This window comes from Trypanosoma cruzi, genomic scaffold, assembly GCF_000209065.1.
Source record: "Trypanosoma cruzi strain CL Brener 1047053516697 genomic scaffold, whole genome shotgun sequence".
Lineage (NCBI taxonomy): Eukaryota > Euglenozoa > Kinetoplastea > Trypanosomatida > Trypanosomatidae > Trypanosoma > Trypanosoma cruzi.
The window spans coordinates 191,990-219,827 of NW_001849550.1; the positions used below are offsets into that span (position 1 = coordinate 191,990).

General features: G+C 47.9%; 8 protein-coding genes and 1 pseudogene across 8 annotated transcripts, besides 19 other annotated features; all 9 read left to right on the top strand.

The window, feature by feature from the left end:
• Positions 1–8: part of a microsatellite that runs on past the window's edge.
• Positions 1–27,838: part of a sequence feature (heterozygous, non-Esmeraldo-like haplotype) that runs on past both edges of the window.
• Positions 159–2,717, top strand: Tc00.1047053508153.900 (hypothetical protein, conserved; the record flags this gene model as incomplete). The annotated part of the gene is made up of 1 exon (XM_817042.1): positions 159–2,717. One exon carries the CDS (start codon positions 159–161, stop codon positions 2,715–2,717), a length of 2,559 nt encoding a protein of 852 aa, XP_822135.1.
• Positions 3,065–3,085: a microsatellite.
• Tc00.1047053508153.910 (hypothetical protein, conserved) lies at positions 3,339–4,538 on the top strand (the record flags this gene model as incomplete). Its single annotated transcript, XM_817043.1, has 1 exon — positions 3,339–4,538. One exon carries the CDS (start codon positions 3,339–3,341, stop codon positions 4,536–4,538), a length of 1,200 nt encoding a protein of 399 aa, XP_822136.1.
• On the top strand, positions 5,111–6,946 carry Tc00.1047053508153.920 (hypothetical protein, conserved; the record flags this gene model as incomplete). The annotated part of the gene is made up of 1 exon (XM_817044.1): positions 5,111–6,946. One exon carries the CDS (start codon positions 5,111–5,113, stop codon positions 6,944–6,946), a length of 1,836 nt encoding a protein of 611 aa, XP_822137.1.
• Positions 7,152–7,191: a microsatellite.
• Tc00.1047053508153.940 lies at positions 7,319–12,463 on the top strand (annotated as a pseudogene).
• Positions 9,191–9,234: a microsatellite.
• Positions 13,266–13,286: a microsatellite.
• Positions 13,322–13,375: a microsatellite.
• Positions 13,525–13,558: a sequence feature (AT_rich).
• Positions 13,849–16,914, top strand: Tc00.1047053508153.950 (6-phosphofructo-2-kinase/fructose-2,6-biphosphatase, putative; the record flags this gene model as incomplete). The annotated part of the gene is made up of 1 exon (XM_817045.1): positions 13,849–16,914. The coding sequence occupies one exon, from the start codon at positions 13,849–13,851 to the stop codon at positions 16,912–16,914; it is 3,066 nt and encodes a 1,021-aa protein (XP_822138.1).
• Positions 17,015–17,041: a microsatellite.
• Positions 17,106–17,131: a microsatellite.
• Positions 17,503–17,540: a sequence feature (T-rich).
• On the top strand, positions 17,705–18,799 carry Tc00.1047053508153.960 (hypothetical protein, conserved; the record flags this gene model as incomplete). Its single annotated transcript, XM_817046.1, has 1 exon — positions 17,705–18,799. One exon carries the CDS (start codon positions 17,705–17,707, stop codon positions 18,797–18,799), a length of 1,095 nt encoding a protein of 364 aa, XP_822139.1.
• Positions 19,011–19,055: a microsatellite.
• Positions 19,199–19,238: a microsatellite.
• Positions 19,292–19,335: a microsatellite.
• Positions 19,435–19,501: a sequence feature (GA-rich).
• On the top strand, positions 19,757–23,662 carry Tc00.1047053508153.970 (serine/threonine protein kinase, putative; the record flags this gene model as incomplete). The annotated part of the gene is made up of 1 exon (XM_817047.1): positions 19,757–23,662. One exon carries the CDS (start codon positions 19,757–19,759, stop codon positions 23,660–23,662), a length of 3,906 nt encoding a protein of 1,301 aa, XP_822140.1.
• Positions 23,978–24,018: a microsatellite.
• Positions 24,472–24,505: a microsatellite.
• Positions 24,777–24,817: a microsatellite.
• Tc00.1047053508153.980 (hypothetical protein, conserved) lies at positions 25,045–26,580 on the top strand (the record flags this gene model as incomplete). The annotated part of the gene is made up of 1 exon (XM_817048.1): positions 25,045–26,580. One exon carries the CDS (start codon positions 25,045–25,047, stop codon positions 26,578–26,580), a length of 1,536 nt encoding a protein of 511 aa, XP_822141.1.
• Positions 26,831–26,857: a sequence feature (AT_rich).
• Tc00.1047053508153.990 (hypothetical protein, conserved) lies at positions 26,949–27,749 on the top strand (the record flags this gene model as incomplete). Its single annotated transcript, XM_817049.1, has 1 exon — positions 26,949–27,749. One exon carries the CDS (start codon positions 26,949–26,951, stop codon positions 27,747–27,749), a length of 801 nt encoding a protein of 266 aa, XP_822142.1.

Consider the following 27,838-nt stretch of genomic DNA (forward strand, 5'->3'; position numbering starts at 1 on the left):
TTTTTTTTGTGCGTGCGCATTTGCGGGATTTTACGTTTTTTTTTTTGTTGTTGTTGCCACACGCTGAGGGAATTGTGCAGCGTCGACGAATAAGGTAAGGAGGGAAACGAGATATTAAAAAGGAAAGAAAAAGAAGGGAGGGAAAGGTAGTGATAGACATGTCACCTGGAGAGAAACTCTGTGACGGCTGCGGCAATCCTGCTTTCTCTTTTCAGTGTCCACTTTGCCAGGCGGAGATTGCCACTGACCGTGGTTTTTTTTGCGGTCAGGAGTGCTTTGCGAAGAATTGGCGGAATCACCGCAACACATTCCATAAAAAAGGCGTTGTTCGGGCCAAACAGCCGCCAGGACCCGCTTCGGTCGAGGCAGCCGGGGACTGCCAAAAGCGGTTGACGGGGGGTACGAAGGAAGCCGGTGGATCCATCAAAAAACGGCGGAAACTGGAAAAGGAGGTGGGAGTGAAGACGAAGTGTCCAGGTGCCGTGCCTTGGCTTCCGCCGCCAAGGGGGAGCCCTGCTACGGCAGAGGTGACACCCCCGTTACCCCCCGAGACTCCCCGTGCAGTAGTCGGATGTCCATCGGCAGATCGTCGCATCGCATTCTGGTCAGCAGCTGTTGCAGCGTCGCACCATATTGCCGCTGCTTTTTCTCAGGGGGAAGGCGTCGCACCGTTTAGCGTGCTAGTTGTAACAAGCAGTCCATTGGCAGCGCATGCCATGGCCTGGGCAGCGCGTTGTGCTGGTCTTGCGGGTGTTATGCGTCTTGTTGTGAGTGCACCGAGCGAAGCTGTGGGAGCTAACCTATTGAAGCACACTTCCGACGAACGACGGGTTATTATCACGACACAGGAGATTGTTCGGTGTGTGGCCGACGGATCCGTGGCCGTGTGGCTGCCGAGAGCAGAAAGTCTTCTTGTGACGCTGCCAGGTGTTGTAGATGCGTGCGACCTTCAGGCTGTGCACTTACGTGCTGTCTTTTTTGTTGGTCGCACCGCTGGTTCAGATTCAACGGAGGACAATTGGTGTGTGGAGGAGGAAATTGTTCATCATGTCTCACCGCCGCTGAGCCCTCCTGCTGCCCTACTTCATCAGGTTGATGTTTTTTCAATTCCAACGGAGGATTCCTCAGCCACTGGCAACAAGGAAGCAACGGATACCACACCCAAATTGAAATTACTTCGCTTTGATAATGATGTGTCAACCTCACTTTCACGTGGTGACCTTTCGGGGGCTCTTCAGCATCTTGTGCGCCTGTACAGTGCAAGTCGGGGCATGTTTGAAGAGGTTTTTTTAAGCACCTTCTTGTCGGCGCTGGGTGCTGCAAGCGTCACTCACGCCCATCACATGCTGGCGTACGCCGCACGTTATCTGGTGGACCACTCCGCGCGGTTCGCTGGTCCGCCGGGAGGCACACTAAAGGAAATGACCCTCCGTGCAGTGACAAAGGTGGTCCGCCTATTCCCACCCATCAAGGAAGCAGAGGAAGGAAAAGTGGCGACAAAGAAGAAGGGAGATGCCGTCATCACTGACGCCACTGGGAATGGTGATTTAAGTGAATTTCTCACTCAACCTTCTGCCATAGAGAAGAGAAAGTTTTTGAACTACTACGAGACGCTTCCCAACCTTCAGCTACAGGCTACCATTTGCTACCTCTACGAACATGCCCCACCTGGGACTGTAGACGCCTTTGGTGCGGCTTGGGGCGTGGATAAAGTTGTACCAGGACTTGAAGCATTGAAGTTGGCAGATAGAAAACGTGAGGATGCGGTGCAACGGTTACGGAATCGTTACGGATCTAAGCTTAGTTCAGCATTTGCCAATTATCTTGTGGTCCTGATGCACTTTATCTACGACGCAGTGGCTGGGTATTCTCTCGCTGTGGAGGAGTTAGAGAGACGCACCCTATGGTCTTTGACACTTGAGCCAGAAGTGGGATCTCTCCGTAGTTTTCTTTCGAATTGTTTTCTGCTGCAAAAGGAAGACACATCTTGCGCTGAATCAAAGAGGGGGGAGACGGCAAGGCTTTCAAGCCGAAAGGTGTCGAATAAGCCCCCGAGCCGCACGGAAATTCTTCGTTCTTTTCCGGTGCGAACTTCCGTTTTTGAGGAACCACTCTTTCTTTCGTGGTTGACGCTTCCACTTGTGGGGAAACGGCAACGTGATATGGAACGGTTGCAACGTCAAGCTGTGGAGGAGATTCTTATGGCAATGCCAAGAAATCCCCGGCCCATGTACATTGGTGACGTTGGCAATCTTATTGGTAAATGGAACCATTTCAATGCTCGCTTTGAAGGTGCTCTTGGTGTAAGTCTCATGGAATTTCTTATGCAGCATCCTGAACATTTTCGTGTTGTTGGCAACCTTGTGACGCGGCGTTCTGCAGGTGTGTCTGAGCAAGTGAGGATGCGATTTGATAACGACGACAGCGGTGACGATGATGATAATGGCAAAGAATCGGATCAGGAACGCAAGGCAAAGGACCGTGCGTTGCTTACAGGTGTAAAGGGCAGCGGTGGACGTGGATTGAATGCGAAGGATCTGCCCGCGCGAGCACGGAAGAAGGCGACTGTGAAAGCGTTCAATAAAGCACGCTTTAACCGCAACTACAAGCCAATGGATCCAGCGGCAAAGGTGCCCGGATATGTCAAGCATGGCCCGCGCAAAGTAAAGGGCAGGGGCCGCAAGGTTAACAAGCGTGTCACGAAGCGTGGCGGTTAGTGACTTTGATGCACAGCCACAACGAGGGAGGGAATCAGAAAAGTAATGGAAACACAAACAAACAAAAAACAGTGGGAGAGATAAAAAGAAGGTGAAAATAATAGACATCCGTCAATTATCTTTCTGAGCCTCATGGTGGTGCAAAAATCAGGCTCTGCTGATTTAATGCGGCTCCAATACACAAACACGTTTAAACAAAGATGGATAAGGTAAAAACGGAAAAGTAGAAAATAAAATGTGTGAGAGAAAACGGTGGCTGCGGCGGCTTTGGACCATATATATTTCCACATATATATGTGTGTGTGTGTGTGTGGGGGACTCAATACATGAAGTCTCTTAGCCTCTTAACCACCACCACCACCACCACCGTTCCAACGTTCCAACTGTTTCATTGAGGGAGAGATAGATAGAGGGAAAGGACAGATTTCTCGGCTTTTCTGCGTTTTTTTTTTTCTGAAAAGGAAGGCGCAGAATTTTCTTCAATCGATGATGGCCTCCCTTTTTTGTCGTTTCTCTTGTCTTGACACAGTGAAGGAAGTAAAAGGGTGGAGGACCCAAATAAACACAGAGGACGGAGGGGAGAAATCAATTAAGAAGAGGTGGTAGGATTGTTGTGCGGTGATGAGGGCATCGCCCCGCTTGTCTGCATCTTTTTCTTCAAGTGCCATTTCTTCCACTCCTACTGCGGTGGCCGCTGCCGCTTCTTCTTCTTCGTTGGATGGTACACTGCAAGAGGTGGAGCGATGTTTCTTGCGCCATGTGATTCCAATGCGTGTACAGGGTGCAGGATCTGCTGCGGCTCTTTACCGGCATGCTTTTCTTCATCAGGAGAGCCTTATCCAACGTGTGCTTGGTGCACTGGAGTCTGTTCCACTTCCCGCTCTTCCCCGCATGCTTCTTGCGGAGGGTTTTCAGCGGATGTTGGATGGGGAAACGCCACAACGGGATATTCGAGCTCTTTTTGAGGAAGCGGAGAATGAGGCGCGACGCGTTTTGATTCAAGCCGAATCCCATTCTTCTGTGAATTCTCAGCATTGTGACGGACATTTCTATGCGGCTATCAAAACCAACCCATTGATGCGGTTGTTGGCGTACGAACTGCGAGCAGCTTGTGGGTACTATGCGCAAATAATGTCAATTCGAAGCCAACCTGAGGATGGAGCTGCGATGCTGCTACGCACACTCATTGCGGCCGATATTCGTACTGATCCTTTTTTAGTTGACGTTATGCTAAAGTTTGCCGCGCTGCGCCGAAATGTGGATACGGGAGAAAGACTGGAAGCCTGTCCATCGCCCGTCGAGGAGTTTGTTAAGGAATGTCTGTTACTGGAGCGTGATGCCTTTGGTAGATTTCGTTTTGATGCCCGTGGTGATAACCGCCACCTCTTGCACTGCATTAAACTTTCTGATATTACGAGGGCCCCGAGGGATTTTGCAGTTTTACTGGATCCAGTGCTTCGGCAGCACGGCAATTTTTGCATTCAAAGCACATCTGTGCATCAGGGGAGGTGGATGGAGCACCGGCTGTCGTGTGCGGAGGAGTCACACCGCGTCGATCCGCACCTCCCACTGCTTGAAACTGTTGAGGTTCCTTCTAACAAAGAAAGTGAACTTTCTGTCGGTGATGCTGTTGGTGTTGCTCACGGAGTATCTGGCAGGCCGCCGCTAGTCTTTTTTGTGCGGTACAACGATCCCATGTGTCGCCGCCATAAGGAGACAACGCGGGAAAAAGGGGCCGAGAAGGACCACCTCGAAGTGTTTGAACTGGCCGTGGAGGACAAAAGTCGCACATTTTGGGAGAAGTGGTTTATGGATCGCTGAGAGGCAGGGCGGGGGGGCTGACATTTGGGAAGGGGACACGAACGCAAGACCACAACAAAGCCATGACATGTCTTTGAGCAAAAAAAAGGTGATGTTTATATTTTTTCTTTAACAAGTTGTACTTACTATTACCATTATTACTATTAGTATTATGGTGTGAATTACAGAATATTTACCCTTACGTACTCTTCTTCCTTTTTCGTTCTTTTTGTTGTTGTTCCTGCGTATTCAAGGCGTCTCTTTGACACGACGTTCTCAGTGTGGAGACCACTGAAGTCCCTTTAGCGTAAGAACCACAAATAATAGCGGACACTTTTGCTTGCCTGACGATTCCCCCTTTTTTTTTTTTTCGTGTGTGTGTGTCTGTGTCTGTGCATAGAGACAAAAAACGACAGCATTTATTCGATAAAGTACACCATCCCAGCGCACGGGCATATATACATCTATATATCAGGAGGGGAGGAAAAAAAAAAAAAAAAGGTGGACGGCATATTGCGAGTAATAATATTGACAGGAATAATAATACAGGGCATGCGGGACTGTATAAAGAGAAATAAAAAAGTAAAAATAACATGAATAATTCTCAGAAGCCGGAAAATGTGAGGGGAAACGCCTCTTTGCGTATTGATCAAGTTTCCTTCGGATCATACCTCCCTGAGAATGCGGAAGAAAGGATGCGGGCGTATGTGTACCGTGGGACGGACAAAAGTCTACTTTACAATTACGTGTGGCGACCATTGTGTGCCAGAATAGTGACGTACTTACCCGTATGGCTATCGGCAAACATGATAACATTTGCTGCTCTCATTTTCGTCTGCTCCACACATGTATTGCTTGCCTTTTATATACCCAAGTTCTCTGTTGCGAGTGGTGGCAATGGCGTTGGAGGCTTTTATGAGATTGGGGAGGAGGGCAACGAATTTATGAAGGAGAATTTTCCACCACCACCGTCTTTTGTATTTATTTTGTGCGCCCTCTCACTTATGGCGTATACTTTCCTTGACAACCTTGACGGTCATCAGGCGCGCCGAACACGCATGGCATCGCCGCTTGGACTAATTATAGATCATGGCTGTGATTCATTTAACTCTATTATTCTTTCTCTCTCTATATCCGCGTCTACGTTGGCAGGACCAACATGGAAAACCTGGACGTTTTTACTTTGCATGATGACAGGCTTTTTTATGAATACATGGGAGGAATATTATCTCGGGGAGCTTCTTTTACCTCTTATTAATGGTGCAAACGAAGGAGTGATGGCTGCCGTTGGTGTTTATTTATTTACAGCATGGATGGGTGGACCTCAATGGTGGTTTATGAATGGGGTGGAATTGCCAGAGCGACTTATTCCAACTGTGTTGACTTTGTCACCTCCGGTTGCCACTGTGACAATTGAAGCAAGTGTGTTGCGGACTGTGTGCCCATGTATAAATGTACCTTATTTTTATGTCCCTAATAGCACTCTCTCGCTCCTGCCACTGTTATTTGGCCTCAACTGCAGTGATGCATACATTTCTGCACCACCCATACCTATTAACGCTGCGAATCAAACGTCTCATGCTGTATATATAGGACATAATACGCTGCAGAACACTATTCTTGGACTGTATGATCCCAGCCATCCCAATTTGTTTTGGGTGCGATTTAACACTGTTGTTGTTTTATTTTTTGCATGTAGCACACTGGTTACGGTTCTCGGGAACATTATCCGCGTGTACCGTGCGCTTCACCGTCACAATGATATGAGTATCAGTACATCAGGAAGTATAGTTTGTCGAATTTATTTTGTACATGCTCTTACGCGTTTAATGCCACTTGTTTCAATTATGTTTTTTGCCACATTGTGGTTGTTTACTTCCCCCAGTAATATATTTCGGCGACATCCACGCATTTTCTGCTGGACATTTGGGCTACTTTTTGCAAAATCCTCCATCCATTTGATGATAGCGCACATATGCAACGTTAAATTTCATCCGCTTCACCGCACTTTCTGGCCATTTTTCTTCCTGGCTATCCATTTGACACTGACTTACTGTCGCAATGTGGTTGAATGGATACAACATTACAATCATGGCGATACTTTAGCTTTGCTTAGTGCCAGGAACGTGTGGGGTGTTGCGTTGGACGAGGAGCAGGCACTGTGGTGTCTCTTTGTCGTGTGTGTGTGGAATTACATTCACTTGGTGTGTACTGTTGTGCGTGACACAGCGAAGAGGTTGGGCATCCCTGTTTTTACGGTGCCCCGCAGCAACCAAGTAACGCTGCGAAGGCAGATTGAGGAAGAGCGAGCTGCGAATGAAAAAGTGGGGGAGAAAATTTTAGGGGCGACCCATCTTTTGAAAGACGACGGCACCCCAATGGATGAGGGGGGAAGAGGAAAGAAAAGGGGGTCTGTTTCAGGGGAGTAAGGAGGTTAGGCAGGTGTAACGAAGGAATTAAAAGAAAAAGAAGAGGGTGGGGCTCTGAAAAGGAGAGGGGAGCAGCTGCGCCTTTTTTCTTTTTTTGTCGGCGTGCCCTCTCCTTTTTATTCTCCTACTCCTCTATTGTCCCGCAAACACTTTTATCCCTTTGTGCCTCACTGAAGCAGAAGCAACTAAAAGAAGGAAGAGACCGTTTTATTTTTCTCTTTTTCTTATTTTTATTTTTTTTTTTACGTTTTCCTTCTTCTCCCAGCGTGCAGAAGCGAACGGTCAAAACAGGCCACGTTTGCGATTTTGGTTTGTGTGCCTGTTGCCGCGGAAGGAAGGATTTTATAGACCAGTGATAAGAGTCATAGAAGTATGTTGCAAACTGCACGCATTCGCACAGAAAAACCTCCGGTTTTTCGTTGCCGTCATCGTCAGGGTGTTAGTTCAACGACGACTACGCCATTTCCGGGTTTTATTCCTGGTGCCTCGTTTGATGCCACCGCCCCTTCCAGACGGGAGGCGTTGCAACAGTTCCACCGTCTCGAGATGATGTTGGAGGTGGAGGAAAGATTGCGCGCGGAGGACGGACTTGTCCATTCCGACACAGGGGGCGGTTCTGAGGATGGCCGCTCAGAATGGGGGGACAAAACCGGAGATAAATCAAGACTGGAGTCTGCTGCGAAGGCCGCTCTGCATGACGCTCGGGAAGAACTTGCGGGCCGCACACTACATGCGGATCCATATTGTGTTGAAAATGTGTGGTCTGAGGCTCAGCGGGAGTGTCAAGTGGAGGAGGGGCACAGAATGGGTGAAGATGAGGCCATGTTCTCTGCTCGTAAGGGCATTGATTTTGAGCCAAGTAATCTCCTTGAAGCTGATACCCATGCGGCTATCATGGAGGATCTTGAAAAGCTGCATTCTCGCATTCAACAGGCAAGAGCTCAAAAGTCTCGCCATTCGTCTCCTCTTGGAGGTGACGCTGAAGGGGCCTCATCGACCAGTGAAAGCTCCATCCATTTAAGTGAAGAGGTGGAATTTGACCCAGAACGTTTTGTGGCACCGTTGCTACGCCATTCTGATGTCATTGACGGTGCAGAGTTGTGGACGCCGCAACTTGGAATTGATGGCGGAGGGGTGGTTTGTTTCCGGACCGCTCATGACATTTTTTCCGACACCACAACTCTGCAGGAGGCTTTGCAACTCCTGCAGTATAGTGTGCATTCGAACCGCCCAGATGTGGTGGCGTGCGTGCAACGATGTCAGGAACACCAGCGGCAGCATCAACCGATAACAACAATACCCAAGCTTCCGACGGGGGAGACAGTGAACCCCCCCAGAAGAAAGAGGAATGTAGTGATCCCGGCAACGAACGTGGGTAAACAACATGAGGAGGAAGCGAAGTTGTATCGACCTCTCCCTTCAGAGTCGCCGCCGTCTGCAGAAGAACTGGCGGCGATTTTGTCCAAGACCCTCCCAGCCATACCTGACGAATTAAGGAACGAACTTATCGATCAGCGGAGACTCCTTGAGCGACTCGCTGCGGCGCAAGAGGCGAGCTTTCGTCAACTAGCGCGTGAGCAGCAAGAGTCAGCACGGCGACGCATCATGGCACCACGTGCCGACACCACCATGCCACTACTTGCTCCATCAAAATTGCAGTACTCGGAACCGTTTGAGATTGCTGAGACACTCTAAAATCTTCAAGCAGACCCAAAGCGACCGCTTCCTCCTGTCATAACGATCTCAACGGTGCGCCCACAGCCAACAAAGATTCTTCCGCCATCACCCCCTTTATTGCCTCCGCATTACATTGAAGAAGAGCTGAGGCGGCTTCACCGCCACTATGAGAAAATTTTGCGGGACGAGCGTCGAGCATGGACAGATATTATGCAGAAACAAAAGGCGACTTTTGAGATGGAAAAGAACGCTGCAGTACAGACACTACGGAGTGCTGCGGAGCAGCGACAAAATGAAAATACGGAGGAAATTAAACGGGCAATTGCTTTACAAGAAATAAAACGGCGTCGCTGGCAATACGCTTCTGAATCAAAACAGCGTATAGAATTCCAGAAAATGTTATACAAGACATTTCCTTTGGGCGATGTTGGGCATGGGCATGGAGGAGGGAAAATAGGGGTGGCTGCTAGAATCACGCCAGGTATTCGTCAGCGGCAAACGGACATCGCGGAAGGGGCGAAATTTTTCTCTTCTAATAAACAAATTTATTCACCAGAAGCAGAGAGGGAGGAGGAAGACGAGAAGAAGAAGAAGAAGAAAAACGAAAAGAAAAGAGATTTGAAACGTCCCTTTGTCCGGGGCCCTTTTTCTGTTGTGCTGCCGGAGGAGCCGGGAGTTGAACCGACTGCAACGGCCCATGAAGCTTCATTGGAGCGAGTGGATGAAGTTGTGATGTTGTCTGATGGTGAGGAGAAGAACGGAATTCAACAAGCGCGTGGGGAGGCAAGTGTCGGCTCACGTGTGCTCACTGATAAACTACGAATAGGATTTTCTTCACCTGCAGGAAAACAGAGAAGGGTCTTAGGACCACAACGCTCACCTTATGCGGTTTCATCTAAGCCATCCGTATTGAGGGGAACTGCTAAGACTAGTAGTGGTGGCGGTGTTAAATCTGCTGCTGCTGCTGCTTCTGGCATAAAACACGCACGTGCCCCGTCACATTCTCGGGGTGCAAGACCACAACATCGGCTTTTGAGTAAAGGATCCCAGGAGAAGTCTCCGCATGCCTTTGCAGTTCATGACGCTCGAATTGGCGATGAACGGAATTTTTACAACACGACGGAGACGGTTCTCACCGAGTCGGTTCATTCACTAGACGCCACTCTAACCCCTCCTCCTGTTGTGGGTGGTACTTCACACCTTCACGAAAACACGCTTGATATAGGTGGGAGTATTGCTGGGCGGGCGGTATTCCCACGTAGCATCTTGTTGCTTTCCGATCCGCTGACAAGTGAAGAAATGGAGCGGCAGCACAGTCTGAATTGTGCTTTCAACGCTCTCCTACCACCCCCACCTCGGGCTACTAGTAAGGAGGGAAGTGGACAAATTCAAAGACCATGCGACATTTATTATTTTGGGGAAGAACACGGTGCCTTGACGCCACGCCGACGAGCAAAACTTCGGGCTGCGGAGGCCCAGACACGCATAGAGGCAAGGCGCCGCCTAGAGCATATAAAAGCCCTTTCATTGACTTCGAAAGGTCAGAAACTCGGGGAGCCTGTACCACATTTTCCAGAGAGTCAGTTATTTGAGGCAAGGAGTGAGCAACGCCTGGCGGATCTTTTGGCCAATGAGACCATTCACAGCATTATCGGCGGCGCAGCTGAGGAAAGCTTATTTGCGGATTTGTTTAAAGAGCTTGAAGATGAGCTGGTGAGCGCCGAGTTGCGCCGTCTCGCATTCAATAATCTGAAGCAGAGAGATGAAAGTGGACAAGAGCAGAAACTGATGGAAGAAGAGTACGAAGGAGATACGAGGCCACCTGACATGGTATCGATGGAACGAGCTGTGGCAAGTGCAAAAATTTTTGATGCCCCTATCAATGAGGAAATTTTTTTGGAGGAGACAGTCTTACGCCTTCTTGAAGAGTCTTTGTTGCATTTTCTTTTACAAGAGAAATCGGACGAGAAGGAGGAGGAGAAGACGATCGATAATGAGAACATAGAGGGAGGGGAGGCGACGATGGTATCCTCTCAAAGAGGACAAACAGTATTGATGTCGGACGGTGCATACGAGACGGAGACGGGCCCGTTGTGGGTGCGTGAGGTTGTTTCAGCCACCACAGATCCTCTATGGCATGGAGCAGAGGAAGAGGTGAATCCGCCCCGTGAGTCGTCCATTCAGGCGACGACAATGGTGAGCAGTGAAGAACATGCTCCAGTACTATCAGCACCACCGCTGTCAGCACCACCAACATCAAAAAAGGCACCGTTGACGCCTGCTTCTACTGCGCAGATGGGCGTTGTTATTACGATGGAGGGAGCGAGAGGGAATGTTGTACCGGATACCGCTGGTACCGTTCGTATTGTTCTCGATATTGCACCTGTCATGGAGCACCTTACTGCGATTGCACCACTGGATGCGGTGCAACCTACACGCCCCGCACAAGTTGACGCTATTTTGAGAGAAGACCCTCGATTGCCGTGTGCCAAAGAGGAAGAACTAATTTCTTGTGAGGTTGTGGATGCTCCAACTATCACAGGCACCCAACGGTTAACGGTGAGTACGGAGGTAAAAAGGGACGAAATGCAGGAAGTGAGGCCGCCTCTTCTTGTTTCTGATATTCAACTCGGAGAGTCCCATCCACCCGCGCTGACCAAAGAGGAGAAGACAAATGTTCCGCAACCGTCCCCTCTTCCTCTACAGGGTTATGTGACAGTGACAGAAGTACCCAAGGCACGTCAGTCGCAGCATATTGAGATTGAGCGTCAAAAGGAATGTGCTCGATTGTGTGATAATGAGCTGATTCAACGACAGATGCTGGAAGAACAAGAGGATACACTGCGAGCCTCCTGGCACATGATGTGGGACTGGCAACAGATGAATGTTGCGATGCTAATTCAGCATCAATATCAAAAAAATCCATTCGATGTGGCGTCACAACCCTTTTCTGCTGCCGTGCCTTTTACAGAGACGCAGACAGTGAACAAGGTGGAGCCGAGTGGTAATAACGTTTTGCCGCCAGCGCCGTTGGACTCTACAATTCGTGATCCCATCACGAGATTTATCTTTGAGTGGATGCACGATTATGACGAAAAGAAGAAGGAGGAAACAGCACGAAAAAGGCTTGTGGAATTGCCTCACGAGGCAAGTTGCGTGTCCGAGGGAAAAACATTGCAAGAAGGAAGTAGCGGCACGTGTACCACTGGGACGGAAGTGCGTCGGCGGTTACTGTTCGATATCGACAACGCGGAGTCGTCCTCGTGGCTTTCTTCAACGCACCTGAGCAGTTTTGCTGAGGATGGTTTCCCGCGGTTCGCAAATCGTCCACAACCAAGGGTGGTACGGCCACAGCGCAAATACCGACGCAGTGGTGATGAAAATTTTTCATCTGAAACGACCGAGACTACACGCTACACTAACTCCTCTTCGATTTTGTGGCTTGCGCAAGAGGCCTGGAGTCGTGGGGTTTCTCCGCCACCCGTTTTCCCTACAGCGGCAGTGGGCAACGCCACAAGCACAACGGTGACGACGTCCAGTTCCAGTCGTACATGGCCTTCGACGAGCTCTTCAGAGAAGCCACACCTTCGGGAAACCATGCTGCGTCACCTCCGCCGAATACAGTCGTCGGATCCGTATCAGCAGGGAGAACAGGAGAGCCAAAGGGAGGAATACCCCTCTGTGGAAGAGCTGAGGAAGGAGGTGGAAAGGGTCCAGGCTTCCGAGCAAAGAGCTGCCACACATGATGCCAGTCGTTTGGAAGGGGCAGATCAAGAGTCACGCCACACGGAGAACTTTGTGGCTTTGCTACCGTTGCTTCAGCGTCCCCAAAGTTGGTAGAAAAATACCGACGTGCGAGTTTTTTTTTTTTCATTGGGGAGTGGAGGATTTGGAGAAGCATACTTTCTCACATCCCATTTACGTACACGGGAAAGCATTCCTGCGTGTTTTCTTTTTTCTCCTGATGTATATTTATTTACTTATTACTTATTTCCCTCACTTGCGGACGTATTTTTGCTATTTCTTTTAGTACGTTGTTTTTTGTTTTTTTTAAACAAGCCGTAGCTACATGCTGATACTTTGTGTTCACCAAAAACTGAAGCAAACAAGTACACAGGCGATGGTCCTCTGAAAACTTGGCATACGCTGGAGACTTAATTACCGCTATTTTACATGGCTTGACTGCAGAAGGCATCCAGCACTTGCTGGGGTGATATTGGAATGACCTCAATTATTACGGGGAATCTTCAAGAGACGAACTTTGGCTATAAAACAGCTGAGGTCTTGTCTCCTTTTACAAAATCCACGTGCCTTTCGTCCCTTTTTGTGGTCGCTGCATTTGCAGCATATCATGAGGACGAGCGTGTGATTGGGGAAAAGGTTGCGAAAAGAGTGAATAAGGTCTGAAAGACGTTTATTTGCCTTTTTATGGCTGGACGCAACTTATGCATATATGTATGCTTCCAGTTTTTTTGTCTAATGCTTTACGTGTATGAATGTGTGTGTTTTTGTGTGTGCGGGCGTATCGGCTTTTGTCTTTTGGCTGCTGGTTTTTTCTTTGCTCTAATTACTTCCTCTGTTCCCCCATCTCTTTTTGTTGGGCTAAAAGAATAAAAGAAACATAGCGAGACGAAAAAAACGCATATATATATATATATATATAGGGGCGATAAATATATAAAGAAAAGGAGAGAATTAAACAATAATAATAATAATAATAATAATAATAATAATAATAATAATAATAATAATTAGATAAGGATAATTGGAGTTGGACGTGCATATACGGTTATATCAATATATATATATATATACTACCGGTCTGTACGTGTGTGTGCAGGAGAGGACGAGGGAGAAGCCGACCGTGTGGAGGGAAATTTAAAAGAAACACACAAATACACTAAATATATATTTTATATTCTTTTTTTTTTTTTTGCTTTTGCATTCAGCACTGGACTAAAAGGGTGCAGCGATTTTTTGTTTGTTTTGTTTGCCATATAATAGTCTACGGCTGGAGGGACACCTACGGCACAGCAAAAAAAAAGAGAGAGCGAGATTATTTACCACCCTCACCTGTCCCCCTCTTTTTTCCCCCCCGCTTCTGCCGGTAATACACGTGGTAGGCCGCTATTTACGGGGAATTCAGTAAGCACTTTGAAACAGCAGAAAAGGCATCAAGCACCGTGCGTGTAACCCACGAAATTCCCGTCGAGCCGAGGAAATATATGAACTCGGTGACTGGAGCCCGTGGTTCCTCGGAGACTGCACCACAAGCGGCGGATGACGACAGCGGTGATGCAACCGCGAGTGGTAATACGAACGGAAATGTTGCAAGCGGAAACTCGGCTCAAGCAAAGGCGACATCAGAGCAAGCAGTTGAAACAGAAATCACCACCACCACCACCACAAAGACACCAGCGGCGGCGGCGGCGGTAGGTGTTCATCATCGGGGATGCCCTGGGAATTCCCGCGGCGGTGAGTGCGGCTTTTGTTTATTTGAAGAGGTCGTGGTGGAGGCCTCACCGCCATCGTCATCGTACTTGTTTCCGCAAAATGCAAGCGCATCGCCCGGCGTCGATTCCCTGCAGCAGTGCCGCCCACTGGACTCTTTTTTGGACACCGCGTGTGGAAAGGCGTCAGGCCACTTGAGTTCTTCAACGCGAATTTGCCCGTCAGAAACGGACTCGACGGCTACTTTTGTGAACGGTGTTGTCCAAAGTGATCGCAATTTGAAGGAATCCCGGAGAATCTGGGCAACGTCATTTCCCTCATCGGAATTTTTTTCTGCGGCTGAGACAGAAAAAGCGCTGCAACATCAAATGCAGCATGAAACCGCGGCCAGTTTCCCGCTTTCTGATAAACCCGCTCCAGAGCGCCGCCAAGCTTTGCCTCTTCTGCAGGTTCCTGCTCAAGATACTAATGCCGATTCTGTCATAAAGAAACAAAATATTGCCGCTCTCATTTGTGTACTGGAGCGGCAAAAATTTGCTTTACAGCGACAACTGAAAGAAATAAGGAAAGAATTGTCGGCTCAGAACATATTTTCCCTGGTGAGGGCGAGCAACGCTTCACAGCTTCAGTATCTTCTTGAGAACAAAATTTGTGACGTCAACAAGCGGGACTATAATGGATGTACTCCATTGCACGTTGCAGCGCTGGAAGGCAATGAAGTGATTGTGCGCGTGTTAATTTCGTTTGGTGCGGATCTCATGGCTGTTGATAATACGGGACGGACCCCACTTGACTGGGCTGCCGCCAACCGTCACAGCAGCGTTTGTCACTATTTGATGAATGTTATTCAACGTCTTATGCTTACGCAGGAACAGAAAAAGCCACAAATACAAAGGAATAATGATGCAGAATCAGTGGAATCCACTGAAAAAAATGTTCAACGAAATACGAGTTTTGGTGTGAGCTCCACAAACAACTCAATGATGCAGTCAACGCATTTGACGTCAGCATTGCGAGAAAGTACATGTTCACTGCCTACGCCATCGCTACCACTGGATTCCGAGATTGGAAATGAACAGCAAAATGAGCATGGTCTTTTATCTTCATTTTTGACCTGTCTCCCGCCTGACATGATCTCATTGATGCGCTCACGATCTGCATTATCCGCTAATCCTATTGAAGCTCCCCTGCACGAAGACGAAAGTGAATTTGAGGAGCAGGGCACATTGTCCAATTTTTCAAGCTACACAACCATTTCCGGTACGGTGCCTCTTGTTGTTTGCATGGTAGGTTTACCGGGACGCGGTAAATCGTTTATTGCCCAACGTATCTCACGTTACCTCAATTGGAAGGGTGTTCCTTGTCGAGTCTTCAATGCAGGCAATTATCGCCGACGGCTGCTTGGTGTTGAGGGAACTTCGGACGCCGGTTTTTATGATCCAAACAATGCAAACGGAAAGCAAATGCGTGAGAAAATGGCAGAATTCGCATGTGAAGACCTCGTGGAGTTTATCTCCCGCCATCGTATTGCTGTGGGTGTGTTTGATGCCACCAACACCACAAAGGCACGGCGAGAACATCTGGTGGAATTTTTTAACAAGGCTTTCAAGCAACGCCATATGGAGAGTCGTGTCATGTTCATTGAGTCGATCTGCAATGACGACACGATTATCACTGAAAATATTCTCCGTGCAAAGTGCGACAACGACGACTTTAAGAACGTTGGAGACACAAGCAAGGTGATTGCTTCCTTTCGTTCTAGAATTTCAGAGTACGAGAAAGTGTACGAACCACTGGACCGCGCCGATGATTTAAGTTTTATTCGTATAATTGACGTGAAACGACACGTTGTGATGAAAAATATACCGTGCGGTCTGGCAAGCAGTATTGCGTTTTTCCTAATGAACCTGCATCCAGTTGCCCATCCCATATATATTTCCCTCCCTGGTGAAACGGAAGGTGAAAAGAATCATATGTATGGTGGTGATGAGCATCTGACGCCGCTTGGAAATAAATTTGCATTGGCACTGAAGCGTTTTATTTTGGAGCGACATTTCCCACATATGATCGTGCTGCACGGTACAAACCACAGTGTGCTGAACACTCTGAAGCCACTTGCACAATCCTTGCAAGAGGACAGTGGGGATGGTGCGGATAAAGTGGAAGAAGAAGAAAACAGCGCCTTTAGCGGGATTACATGTCAGGAAGAACTTCTCTGCCCATTACCGGGTCTTGATAGCATAAACTACGGCTTGTTTAGTGGACGGACAGTACAGTGGGTACGAAAGCGGTACGCAAAACTTTCACGGCTTCTGTACGTGGCATCTCCGGTGTGTGGTGATGAATCTGCGCTTAATTTATATAACTCGAAAAAGTTGTACGCTGTTGATGTAGATGATAAAAAGAAGGGGATAATTGAGACACATGAGTATCCAAAGAAGCAGGATCAAGGGGAAAAAGACGCAAGAAAACAGCATTTTGACAAAAGTGCTCGGGCAACTAGCCGTTTCCTTCATGTACCGAATGGCACAGACCCTCGCTTATCGTACTGTGTGCAGTTTCCGAATGGTGAAAGTTGTAGACAGGTGAATGTTCGACTAGAACCAGCGCTTATGGCGGTGATGCGGGTTCAAGGGCCAGTCTTTGTTGTCGCAACCTCAGTACCTGCACAAGGCGTCCTTGCTTTTTTCACGGATACCATGCCAGAGGTGTCGCCAACTCTGCGTTTGCCACAGCACGCGGTGGTAGAGATTGGTGTCAAGGGAGAAATCACAGTGCATCAGCTTGTAGAACCCGTTGATCATGTCCCCCAACCTGGATCCATAAGAGAGGGCCGATAATGAGATAAATATGTATGTTTAAATGCAGGCATGTATGTACACACACGTGAGGGTGATGATTGGGTAAGCGTGAATGGGGTGTTAATTTGAGAGGCGTAGGAAAGGAAAAAAAAAAAAAAAAAAGAAACAGTTGTGCATCCAAAAGCACAATGAAACGCGCTTTTTGTTAGTTTTTGTTGTTGAAGTCTTTTTGTGTGTGTGTGTGTGTGTTGTGTGTTGGTGGTGGGAGTAGGTTTATTTTGTCTTTGTTCTCCCATGGGCATGCTATTCCGCTACTGTTTTTTTTCCTCTTTTGTTTTTCTCTTGTCATTTGATTGTGTGCCTTTCCTTTTTGGCGTTTTGGTTTGCTGTTGTTATTCATTTCCTTGTCTTGAAATTTCTTCTCTTGTTTCCGGTGCAGGCTTCACTCTTCCAAATCAGCTGCCTTCTCTGAGGCAATGTTGGCACGATCCAAATAGGAGGAGCGGAGGCTGGATGTTTCCAGTTGTTTCTGTCTTGTTGTTGTTACCTTCCGCTGTGTTTGTTGTCCTGCCACACCATGTCGACTTCTCCCCATTTTGTTGCTTTGAATATTTGCCTGCGCCCATATTTTTCTTTTCCTTTTTTATCTTTTTTTTTTATTTATTGTGTGTGTTTGCGAGTGTGGTTGTGGTTTGTCGCGGTTCTTAATTGTGAATAGTTGATTGCCTGCACCTCGCATCCAATTAACTCCACTGACGCGGCGTTATTTTTCTCCCTCTCTCTTTTGTGGGAGCGACCACAGGCACACGGTAAGGAGGCTGCAGCGGTCATGATCATATTGGAAAGGACTCCCATGACAAATGGCGAGGTGTTTGCGCTGCTGCGACGACGGCGCGACGAGCGAAATGCGAAGGCGCAATTTCCATTTGGAATGCAGTTTGTGGGAAGCAGCAACATGTCGCAGATGCAGCAGCAACGGGTGTCAGCCTCTATGGCAGCGAATGCGTCGGCACACACGAGTCTTTTTTTCCCACCGGAAGCACTTGTGTCAGATGCAAAGTTTTTCATTGTCAATGGAACAATTTCTGCAACTCCTCTTCCGAATGCGAATAATCATCTTCTCTTCTCTTCGCCAGCGGCTTCGCACCTTATGGTGTTGTTGACAGAGGTACGTGCACTACGATACCTTAGCCGGTATGCCACGATCAGCGGCCATAACAGTTTGAACGCTCTCTACGGCCCCACCAGTGTTCATACTCGGCGCTATCAGGAACTCGGTGCATTGGGTTCCGGCGAAAACTTGCCGCGTGCTCAGCGGCAGAGTGAAGAGAATGGATTCGATGCCTTGCCACCGCAAGCAGGCGAGGCCCCTCGGGAAATCAATGCTGTCACAAAAACGCAAGAACAGGCGTTGACGCAGCTGGTGAGGCGGTATCGCCCGGGCACTGTGGGTCATGTGCGTGCGGTCTTGGCTCTTCTTGGAATTTGGGAAACGAACGGACGCGAGATGGAGCGTCAGGGCTCAACAAGAGTGAAGTCGGTGTTGCGTGCAGTGCGACAGAGGCTCAGCGACTCCGCTCGGGGAAACGAGGAAATCTCCATTGTGCACAATAACGATAAGGACAATCAGAATGGGGAGCAACAACAACAGCATCTCCCTTCAGAGCAACTGCGCCCGTTGTTTACCCCGCCTTCTCTGCCGCTTGCAGTATTTCTTGCAGAACAACCGCCTGTGGTCACCGCTGCTGACACTTCTACAGAAAATTATCAGTGGACGGAACAGGATGTCATTCGGCTTGTTATGGCGCGGCCGCAAAGTAGCCTTGATGTGCACCGCGTCGTGGAGAATATTGAGGAGATTGTCGGCCATAACGAGGAGTTGTTGAACTTTTTCGAAGAGGAACTTGTGAAGGTGTTTCTGTAGGCTGCCGTTCCGTGTCTAGTGGGCGGTGGGGACGATAGCACGAGCACTTTTTGTTGCCGTTGTTTTTTTATTCTTCCACTCCCCCGTCCACACACACACGCAGAGAGACCCACAACACAGACAGAGTTTATCCGTTGTTTTGAGCTGCGTTGCTTTTCACCGATGAGAAAATTTATTGACATCCGTTTTATTCGAGATGAACCGCGGTGTTTTTTTGTTTTTGTTTTTGTTTTTGTTTATTTTCCTTTTTTTGTTTCTTTCCGCCTGTCTGCCTTTTTTATCTCTTCATTGTTCTTTGGTGCTTGCTGTCTCTTCTTCGACCCTTTAGTGTTGTTATTATTATTATTAGGAAATAGGTGGCTATTTATTTTATTTAACGTACATTTTTGTACAGTTTTCTTTTGCTTTTTTTTTTGCTTTTTTTTTTATTTTTATTTTTCCCCCCCTCTTTCTCTCATCCACCAATCCGTTGAATTTGGAAAGATTGTAAAATATTTATATTTACTTTTTTATTTTTATTTTATTTTTTTATTTTTTTATTTGGAGGGGTGGGGTGGGGAAAAAAAAAAAAAAAAAACTGGGTATCCGTGCCGTCACTTTAGCGGCCGACGCCGACGGATAATCCAGGAGGGGGAAAGAAGAAGAAAAAAAAAAAAAAGGAGTGGAGAAGGGGGGAATAACAAAAATAACAGGAGAAGAAGATACAAACCAACATATACATACATACATACGGATACGCATATATTTCACAGCGTTTTTGTATTTGGAAGCTGCTGCAGAGGATTCCTGATTTTTGTTCCAGCTATACCTCGTGTTGGTGCCTTACACCCCCTACCTACGGTCAATTCACCACGGAAGACACACACGGAGGCGTAAAATATACATATTTTACTAGCTGCTGTGTGTTAGCTTTTGCCTTTCAGAGGGTTCTACTTGTTTCATAATCCTTTATAGAGGATGTCTGAGACAAAAATGGTAAATAAGAGCAAAAATGGTATTCGTGAAAAACTCCACAGTGCCATTGCATGGCTTTTTACTCCCGGACACAAAAGTATTGAATATTGCAAGAACCAGGGCGAAGGAGATCATCAGGTCTCTGCTGCCGTGGATGGGTCCTCATCGTTGGCAGGTGATGGGTGTCCGCTGACGACGCCACGCTCCAATTTAAATGTAAAAATCAATCGAGAGGGTCTCCAGCAGGCGGCGGTGTCGGCAGCGACATCCCAACATGCAGGCGAACTCTCCACGCGAGCTGCTGGTAACAATCTCGATTTGGATTTGGATGCTACCTCAATTGATCACAGCGAGTTCTTTTCGTTTCTTGAGGACGTTATTGGAGGCAAACATGTTGAAATGCTGAAGGAGCTAAACCAATTGCACGAATCAAACTCCAATAGCAACGTGGAAGCCAACGCTGTTGACTCACCTTCTTCGGCTCCCGTAGAAAGTGGAGAAGGTTTTAGGGAAAGTGTTCTGAGGGCGTCCTCCTTTCTTGCTCCTTGTGTAGAAGCACAAGGACAAAGTGAGAGGATTTCGGAAGTAAAACAAGACACCTTAGCTAATAAAAAAGAGAGAGACGGCGCTTCTTCGGCTGCTCGCTCGCTCAAGGGCTATGAGCTCATTGCATATCTTGGTAAAGGCGCATTTGCCGAGGTTACTTTGGCACGGCACAAAGCAACTCAGAAGCTCTTTGCGCTAAAGAAGATATCAAAGCGAAAGGTGCGAGAAGAGGGTTGTGTGCAGCGTACCTTCACGGAACGTCAGTTGCTTGCGTCACTTAAGCATCCCTACTTGGTGAAGTTGTATCAGGCATTTCAGAGTCTTACGCATCTATATCTTGTTCTTGAATTTGCTCAGGGAGGAGATATGTATTTTTTTCTCGAATCGAAACCATGGCTGCGGGAGATGCGTCGTAAAGTTCAAAAATTGAGGAGGCTTTCCTTTTGCAGTGACACGGCATGCCCATTTCCAGGCGGCGCGCAAGACGAGTCTGATCCGACGTCGAATCACTCTTGTCCTCCTAAGCACTTGATTTCAACCGTTTCCTCTTTCAGTAGCACAATACAATTGGCCCCAGACCAGAGCCGTGCACCAATTCGTTTGGTCGCCTTTTACGCTATTGAGCTTGCGTTAGTACTGCAGTATCTGCATGATCACGGCTTTGTCTATCGAGACCTTAAGCCGGAGAATGTTCTTATTGCACGGGACGGCAACTTGATGCTTACCGATTTTGGTGTCGCGAAGTATTACGGCGGCACAAAATTGAAGAAATCGGGTGCTGAACGAACGAATAGTTTTACCGGTACGACACCATACATGAGCCCGGAGATGCTTCTTGGGGAGCCACAAGATGCCCGCATGGATTGGTGGAGTTTTGGTTGCATCCTTTTTGAAATGGCAACGGGACGACGGCCCTTTGAAGGGGAGAGTCAATATGCTGTCGTGCAGTCTATTGTCGAGCGTGATGTAGAAGTTTGCCAAGATGACTTTCTTCTCACATCGCTGGAAATAGAGAGACGTGTAATGCAATTGCAGGAACGGTACGAAGCATACTTGGTTCGAGTAGTAGAGCAGATTAAAAAATGCAAGGAAAATGGGAGTATGACAGAGGAAGAACGGACACAATTTAGTGGTTCCCTTGAGGACGCACAATTGACGTTTACTGTAGATGCAGCTTCCGCGCTACATGATACCAGCTCTTGTGGTAGCAAAAATTTACTTGGCGATGGTACACGAAGTTCGCTGGGTGAAGCATTTTGCCGCACCTTTGGAAGTGAAACACTGAACGCAAAATCTTCCATGACTATTGAAAATCAATCCCTGTTTATGAATTTTGCCGTGGGAGAGTTGGATGAGGCGTGTGATTTGTTAAAAGACCTTATCTGTTCACTGTTGGAGCGCCGTACCGACCGGCGCTTAAGTGGACCAGCGGTGCTCGAACATCCATTTTTCTCGTGTCCGTATGTCTGTTCCCAGATATATTACAAACATGATGCTCGCGTGGATCCCGGCGACATTTCTGGCTTTTACGTACCGACTAAGTGGAGAAACAGTTTTTCTTCAGGCGGTCACTTTGCAGAAGATGAGAAGAAAAATGAAAATGGTGAGAAAAATGACGGACATGATGCGGAAGATGATGATGGGGGCACAACGGAGCTTCAAAAGCATCTTGGTGCTGCGCGCTTCCTCGCCCAGTCCCCGACCCAGCGGCCGGACAACTGGCGCGAGCTCTTTTTGGAGGGAGTGGTGTCATCGTTGTATGTTCCCCGCCTCTTGTCGGCGGACGATCTGCGTTACTTTCCACATGCCGTGACGGCGACGGGGGATAGTGTTGTCACTCAGCAACGTGCTCTGCGGGAACAGATACGGAGAAAACACGGTGCGCTGCATCCACGCGGAGGTGAAGGCGACCACCAGGCTTCTCCCCTCAGCGTCACCCAGAAAGGAGGCCATCCGTTGCATCAAGAAAATCAAATGAGTGAAGAAGACGAGGATGTTGAGACTTTGCCACACTCGGCTTCACAGCGAAGCTCCTTGGTAGAGTCATTGAGGGGGAGTAAACATGCGGCTTTCGCACATGAAGAGCCATTATTTATGGGAGAAACAGTCAGCAGCTTGGCATTTCCACACCATGACAATTTCAGCGTCTACTCAGTTTCGAGTCTGGAGGTGTCACCTGCAAAATATCCGTCTTTTCTGGCAAAGTCATATGGCAGGTCATATAACAAAGAGTGTTGTAATGAAATTGGAAAAGAAACTGTAACGGAGCCAATGGAAGAGTCCTCTAATCGCCTAAAATTGTCGGCCTTGGACCTCTCTTATTCCACCTCAGCAGAAGCAGCAAAAGCAACAGCAAAAACACCGGAAGCAACGCTTGGAGGGGTTTTAGCGGAAGTGGCACCTTCCCTCATTTCTCATAGCTTTCCTTTGCAATTAGGAGAGTCACAGACTGCTGCCCACCAAGAGTTGCACCCCGACTTGGGTAGAGCGTACACAGCTCCATCGGAAATATTTACATCTACGCCCACCAAATCAAGGGATGCTTTACCTTCATTTAATTTATCCACTGGGAATTTAGGGGCAAGAGAAGTCCTATCGTCTGACACGTCTTATGTCACCACTGAGGATGAAGACAGCACTGGGAATGCATTTGACGATATCAAAGGTCAAACACAGGGGACACTTCATGGTATTGCGTACGATGTGGACGATTATTTTCCAAGTTGTACAAAACAAAAAAGACTGTTGTTAAAGAGTAAAACAGGTATTCCGACCCAAAGGCCATCTAAGACAAATAGGAGTATCGTTAGTGTACAGCGATTGAGGCGAAGTTTATTAGATAAAAGAGCAACAAAATTTTCTCGACAGTTGGTGGCGAGCGCGAGGGCATCGCCAACTGTTCCTCAGCAGCTCCCTATGTGTGCTTCATATGAAACATTTGCGTTCAAGAGTCCCAAAAAGAATTCCCACAAGACTGACAGCGAATATGATAACAGGAGATGCAGTGAAGACATGGAGGGCCGCCGCTTATCCCTTCTTTCAGTGTATTCCCCAATGTTGTACACCGCCACCGTCTCGCCAAGGTCACCAAAGAAAACGGAATTTTTAAATAGTGACTCTTTGGTCCACGAAACAAATATACTCCCAGGCCTTTGCAGTACGTCTCGGACGGGCGCGAATAGCGATTCAGTTGAGGAGCGCCCTAATTCTCCCACAATGGAGAGCTCTTCGCATCCTGGAAACGGTGGTGCTGGTACTAGCGTGCAGCACTACTTGGGCTTCACATTTGACTCAAGAGCCGGCAACGCCTTTCTCCTGGGGAATACATCCAACGGCGGTAGCAACGACAAGTGGTGTTTTTGAAAGAAGGTCCGTTAGTCGATGAAGGAGTGGGGTGAACAGAAAGGGGTGCACCGGCCTGGAAAGGGAGAACTTGAGGGAGTAGCGAAGCAAAAGATATATAAAGGCGAGCGGATTTTGTATCGTTTGTGTAATTGTGTCCGTGGAATTCGGACATGCAACCAATTAAAGACAGGCAAAAATATGACAGCTTGGCAGACAAATGGGCACATTTTTTTGAGGCAAGTCTCTTTGCTTCTTCTTCTTCCATATCAACATGACGGATCTAAGGATCCTTCCCCCCCAACCAGGAGAACGGGGAAAAAGGGGAACGCTCTGTTTTTTTTTTCTTTTTTGCTTTTTTTTTTTTTTTTTTGTTTGCATGCGTGTTGTTGTATCCCTTTATTTTTCTACCATGAATTTATTTGAGCTCAACGATTTTTATTTATGTATTCCCATTTATCTGTCGTTTTTTTTTTTCTTTTGGCTTTTCGTGGATCATCTTCCGTCATTGTTTTTCAAGTCGTTTTTTTTTTTTTTTTTTAGCGGGAGTTTGTATACGTGGAATGGCTTTTGTTTTGTGTTGACGTGTGTGTGTGCCGTTGTTTGCTTGTTTCTTATCTTGCTATGCCATGAAAAAAATTTTTTTGTTGCTATTGACGCCATTTGGTGTTTGCACCGCGATGATCAACAACCCACCATGAATGTAACAAGACGAGGGGAGTGTGGGAAAACGATAACAAAAGGCCCGCTACACTGCCCATGCCTCTCAGAGTGTGCGTGTGTATTTGAGTATATTTATTTCTCTCTTTTTTTTCTTTCTTTCTTATTCCATGTATGTACGCATATATATATATATATATATATGCATGCTTCTGTATGCACTGACTTTTGGTTTTTGCGTGTATACGGCACCGGATGTGAGCTCCGTGGGGTGTGCTTTTACTGATGGCGGCAATATTCCTTTTTAACGGCGTCATCGAGAGAAATGCTACGTAAATGCAAGGAGCAGTTGTACAAAGCGTGAACAAATGCACCACGAGATAAGGGAAGGGCGAGGGGTTTGGGGGGTTCACGATAAACTCATCAATCTCCTTGTTGCTGCTATTTGTGCGTGTCCGTGTGATCGTTTGTTCCATATTTTATTTTATTTTATTTTATTTGTTTTTTTTTTTTTTTTGCTTCGAGCGCGGTGGATATTGTTTTTTTTTTGTGTGTGTGTGCGCGGAGGTATTTTGCCGTTGGCGATGGTGGGAGTTGCGTCATTGCTGGAGAACAGCGCTTTTTTTCCTTTTTCTTTTCTTGTCTCGTGTGCGTGTGTGTGTGCGAGGGGTGCACCCCGCACGAGGCCTCAAACAGACTGAGGAAGCGAAATAACAAACTAGTGAGAAAAGGTGCGGCACGCGATGGTTTCTCCGGTCATTAGTTTCATGGATGCCATCCGCAGTCGTTACGGCTCGCCGGACGACAGCGAATTATACGACGCGGATGCCCTTCTCGTTGGGGACTCCAGTTGCCGGCGCAACAAGAAGTGGGAACTTGTCGGCATGGAGAAAACGCGGATGAAGCAGGCGGACCACACGCGACTCGTACACGTCGTTCTTCGTGGCATGAACATTACAGCTGCTGAGCGGGCAGAAGGTGAGTTGGCGGCGGCGGCGCTAAACCGCCTGCAGGAAGTTGACATTTCTGAGAATCCATCGTTGTCCATGCGGGAGATAGGCATAATTGCCTGTCATCTTCCCGCGCTCACAGTTTTGCAGCTGTCGGACAATCCGGATCTTCTCCTTTTTGAAGCTGCCTCGACAACAGTCACGCCAATAAAACCACTACTGCTGTCTGCGCAGCTGCGGAAGTTGGTGCTTCACAATGTGGGGTTGCGCTCCATTTGGCAGCTTCGGGTACTTGTGGATCTTCCAGCGCTTGAGGAGCTTCACCTTGAGAAGAACAACGTGCGCAGCCTAAAGCTGTTGACGGAAGCGGAGGAAGCATCCACTCCCCAAATTCAGGCAAATGTGGAGAGTACTGGCAATAGAAGTGACTGTTGGTTTCCTAACGTAACGACACTTAGCCTTGCACAAAATGAGTTGGCGTCATGGGGTCGTGAGAGTGGCCTCAATGAGACTTTGACAACGGCATTTCCACGATTGACACGACTGTTTTTAACGGGAAACCGCATGACCAACTTGTACGACGATGACATCACAGCAACAAACTCCATCACCACCGCTGCTGCTGGCTGTGGCGAGTATGCATACCTTTGGCCCCTGGAGTTGCTCTGTGTGAACGACAACAAAACCATCAATGACCCACGTACGCTTGAAACGCTACGAAAATTATGTCCACATCTTCACACTTTTCGCATTACATACAGCGCCATGTTTCCACAGTGGAATGAATCACTTGGTCGCATGTACGTTGTTGCGTCATTGCCAGGCATCACAACACTCAACCGGGGACAAGTGCGACCCAAGGAGCGATTGGACTCGGAAATTTTTTACGTACAGCGTGGACTAGCCGCCAAGCAGCAGGAGCAGAAGCAGCAGTCGGAAAAACAAGAGGAGTGGGTGCTACCGCATTATCCGCTTTTGGAAATTCTGCAAGCAAAGCACAAGGATGTCATTATGGCCATTTACCGGGAAGGTGAGACGGCGAGTCACGACGGCATTACGCACATGATGCTTCATCTCAACATTTGTTGTGATGGCTTTGAGAACGTGAAAAAGACAGTGCCAAGTTCGATGACTGTGGGGAAACTCAAGGCACTCATACGTGCCGTTTTTGGCGTAGCCCCTTCGAATCAACGAGTCTCTTTCTTTTCGGGTGATGATGCCGTAATTGAACGCGCTACGGAGCTTGACAATGAATTGCAGAGCCTTGCATTTTACGGTGTATCTGACGGGGCGCTGGTGCGGGTGGTTGACACATCTCTTCGGAGATGAGGCCTACGCGCATCTGCCATTGCTGGAACATACGCCAGTTTTGTTTTGTTTTCTCTTTTTTCTTGTTGGTCTTCTCGCGTGGTCAGTGCACCGTGGCATTTTTTTTTTTTTTTTTGCGGTGTTTGTGTATGTGCGTCTGTTTTATTGCCTCTTACTCTTGTTATTGTTGCTGATGCGGCCTGTAGTGGTGTCATGCCAACTCGCATCAAAAGAAAAAAAAAAATATGTGTTTTATCTTTTCCGTTACTTCTTTTTTATTTTTATTTTTTATTATTTTGCGCCACGCGTTGAAATTTTCTATAGAAGTTTCGGCTTTACCGTCTTTGTGTGATTTTGTTGCGGTTATTGTGTGGGCGAAAGTAACTTTTATGCGACGTGTTGTGGCAAAATCTGTTCTGTCGATAAGACGCACGCCGCGGTGGACCGCCGCCCACTTTGCCACAAGTCGCCCTCTTTTGAATGATATCACCGTTCCGCATGACGTGACGGGGGAAAACCAAACACGGAATGAGGGAAGAGCAAAGCCTTGGCGCCACCAGCGAGGTGGGGGCCCCAAGAGCAGCACTCACGGTCATAACGGCCCTGTGAAGGATCGTTTCCCGCCTATTTTAACGGATCTGAGCGATCCGCGGAGAAGGCTTGCAATTCTCCTGGACGCTTCAAGTGTCGAGCCACGCGTCTTTTACAACACGGTCCTTCCTGCCGCCAAAAAGGTTGGGGTGCCGGTGCTTGTGCGCATCTTTGCAGTGCAGCTGAGCAGTGAGTGGGAGTCTCACGTGGCTGGCAGTGATGGAGCGAAAATGTCTGGCCGTGACCTGAGCAGTAGCAGCGGGGCGGAAGCAGGGGAGAAAACGAAAATATGTAACGAGGAGCAGGAGGAAAAGACGACTGGCAACACATCTTTATGCCCTCCCGTGGAGTTTTTCCGGGTGGAGCGTTTTATACCGGTGTCGATGCAAATGGAAGCCGATGCAAATCACATTTTTGATTTCCGGCGCCAAAATAAGATTGAGGCGGTGTGTTTTGTCTGCACGGAAGTTGACCGCGGTGTGTTTGAGGGATTTTTACCGAATATTGCCGGCAACGGCTTCAACCAGTACGTTCTAGACGAACTCGGTATGGCGAAGGAGGTGCTCGAAGATGGCCGCTCGGCCGACGGCTCTCCATGATGACGGCGATGTGGGCGGAGGGCCATCGTGCGGTTGGAGGCGTCTCATCAACAATACGGTTGCCCGAAGGGACCCAGGTTTGGAAAGAA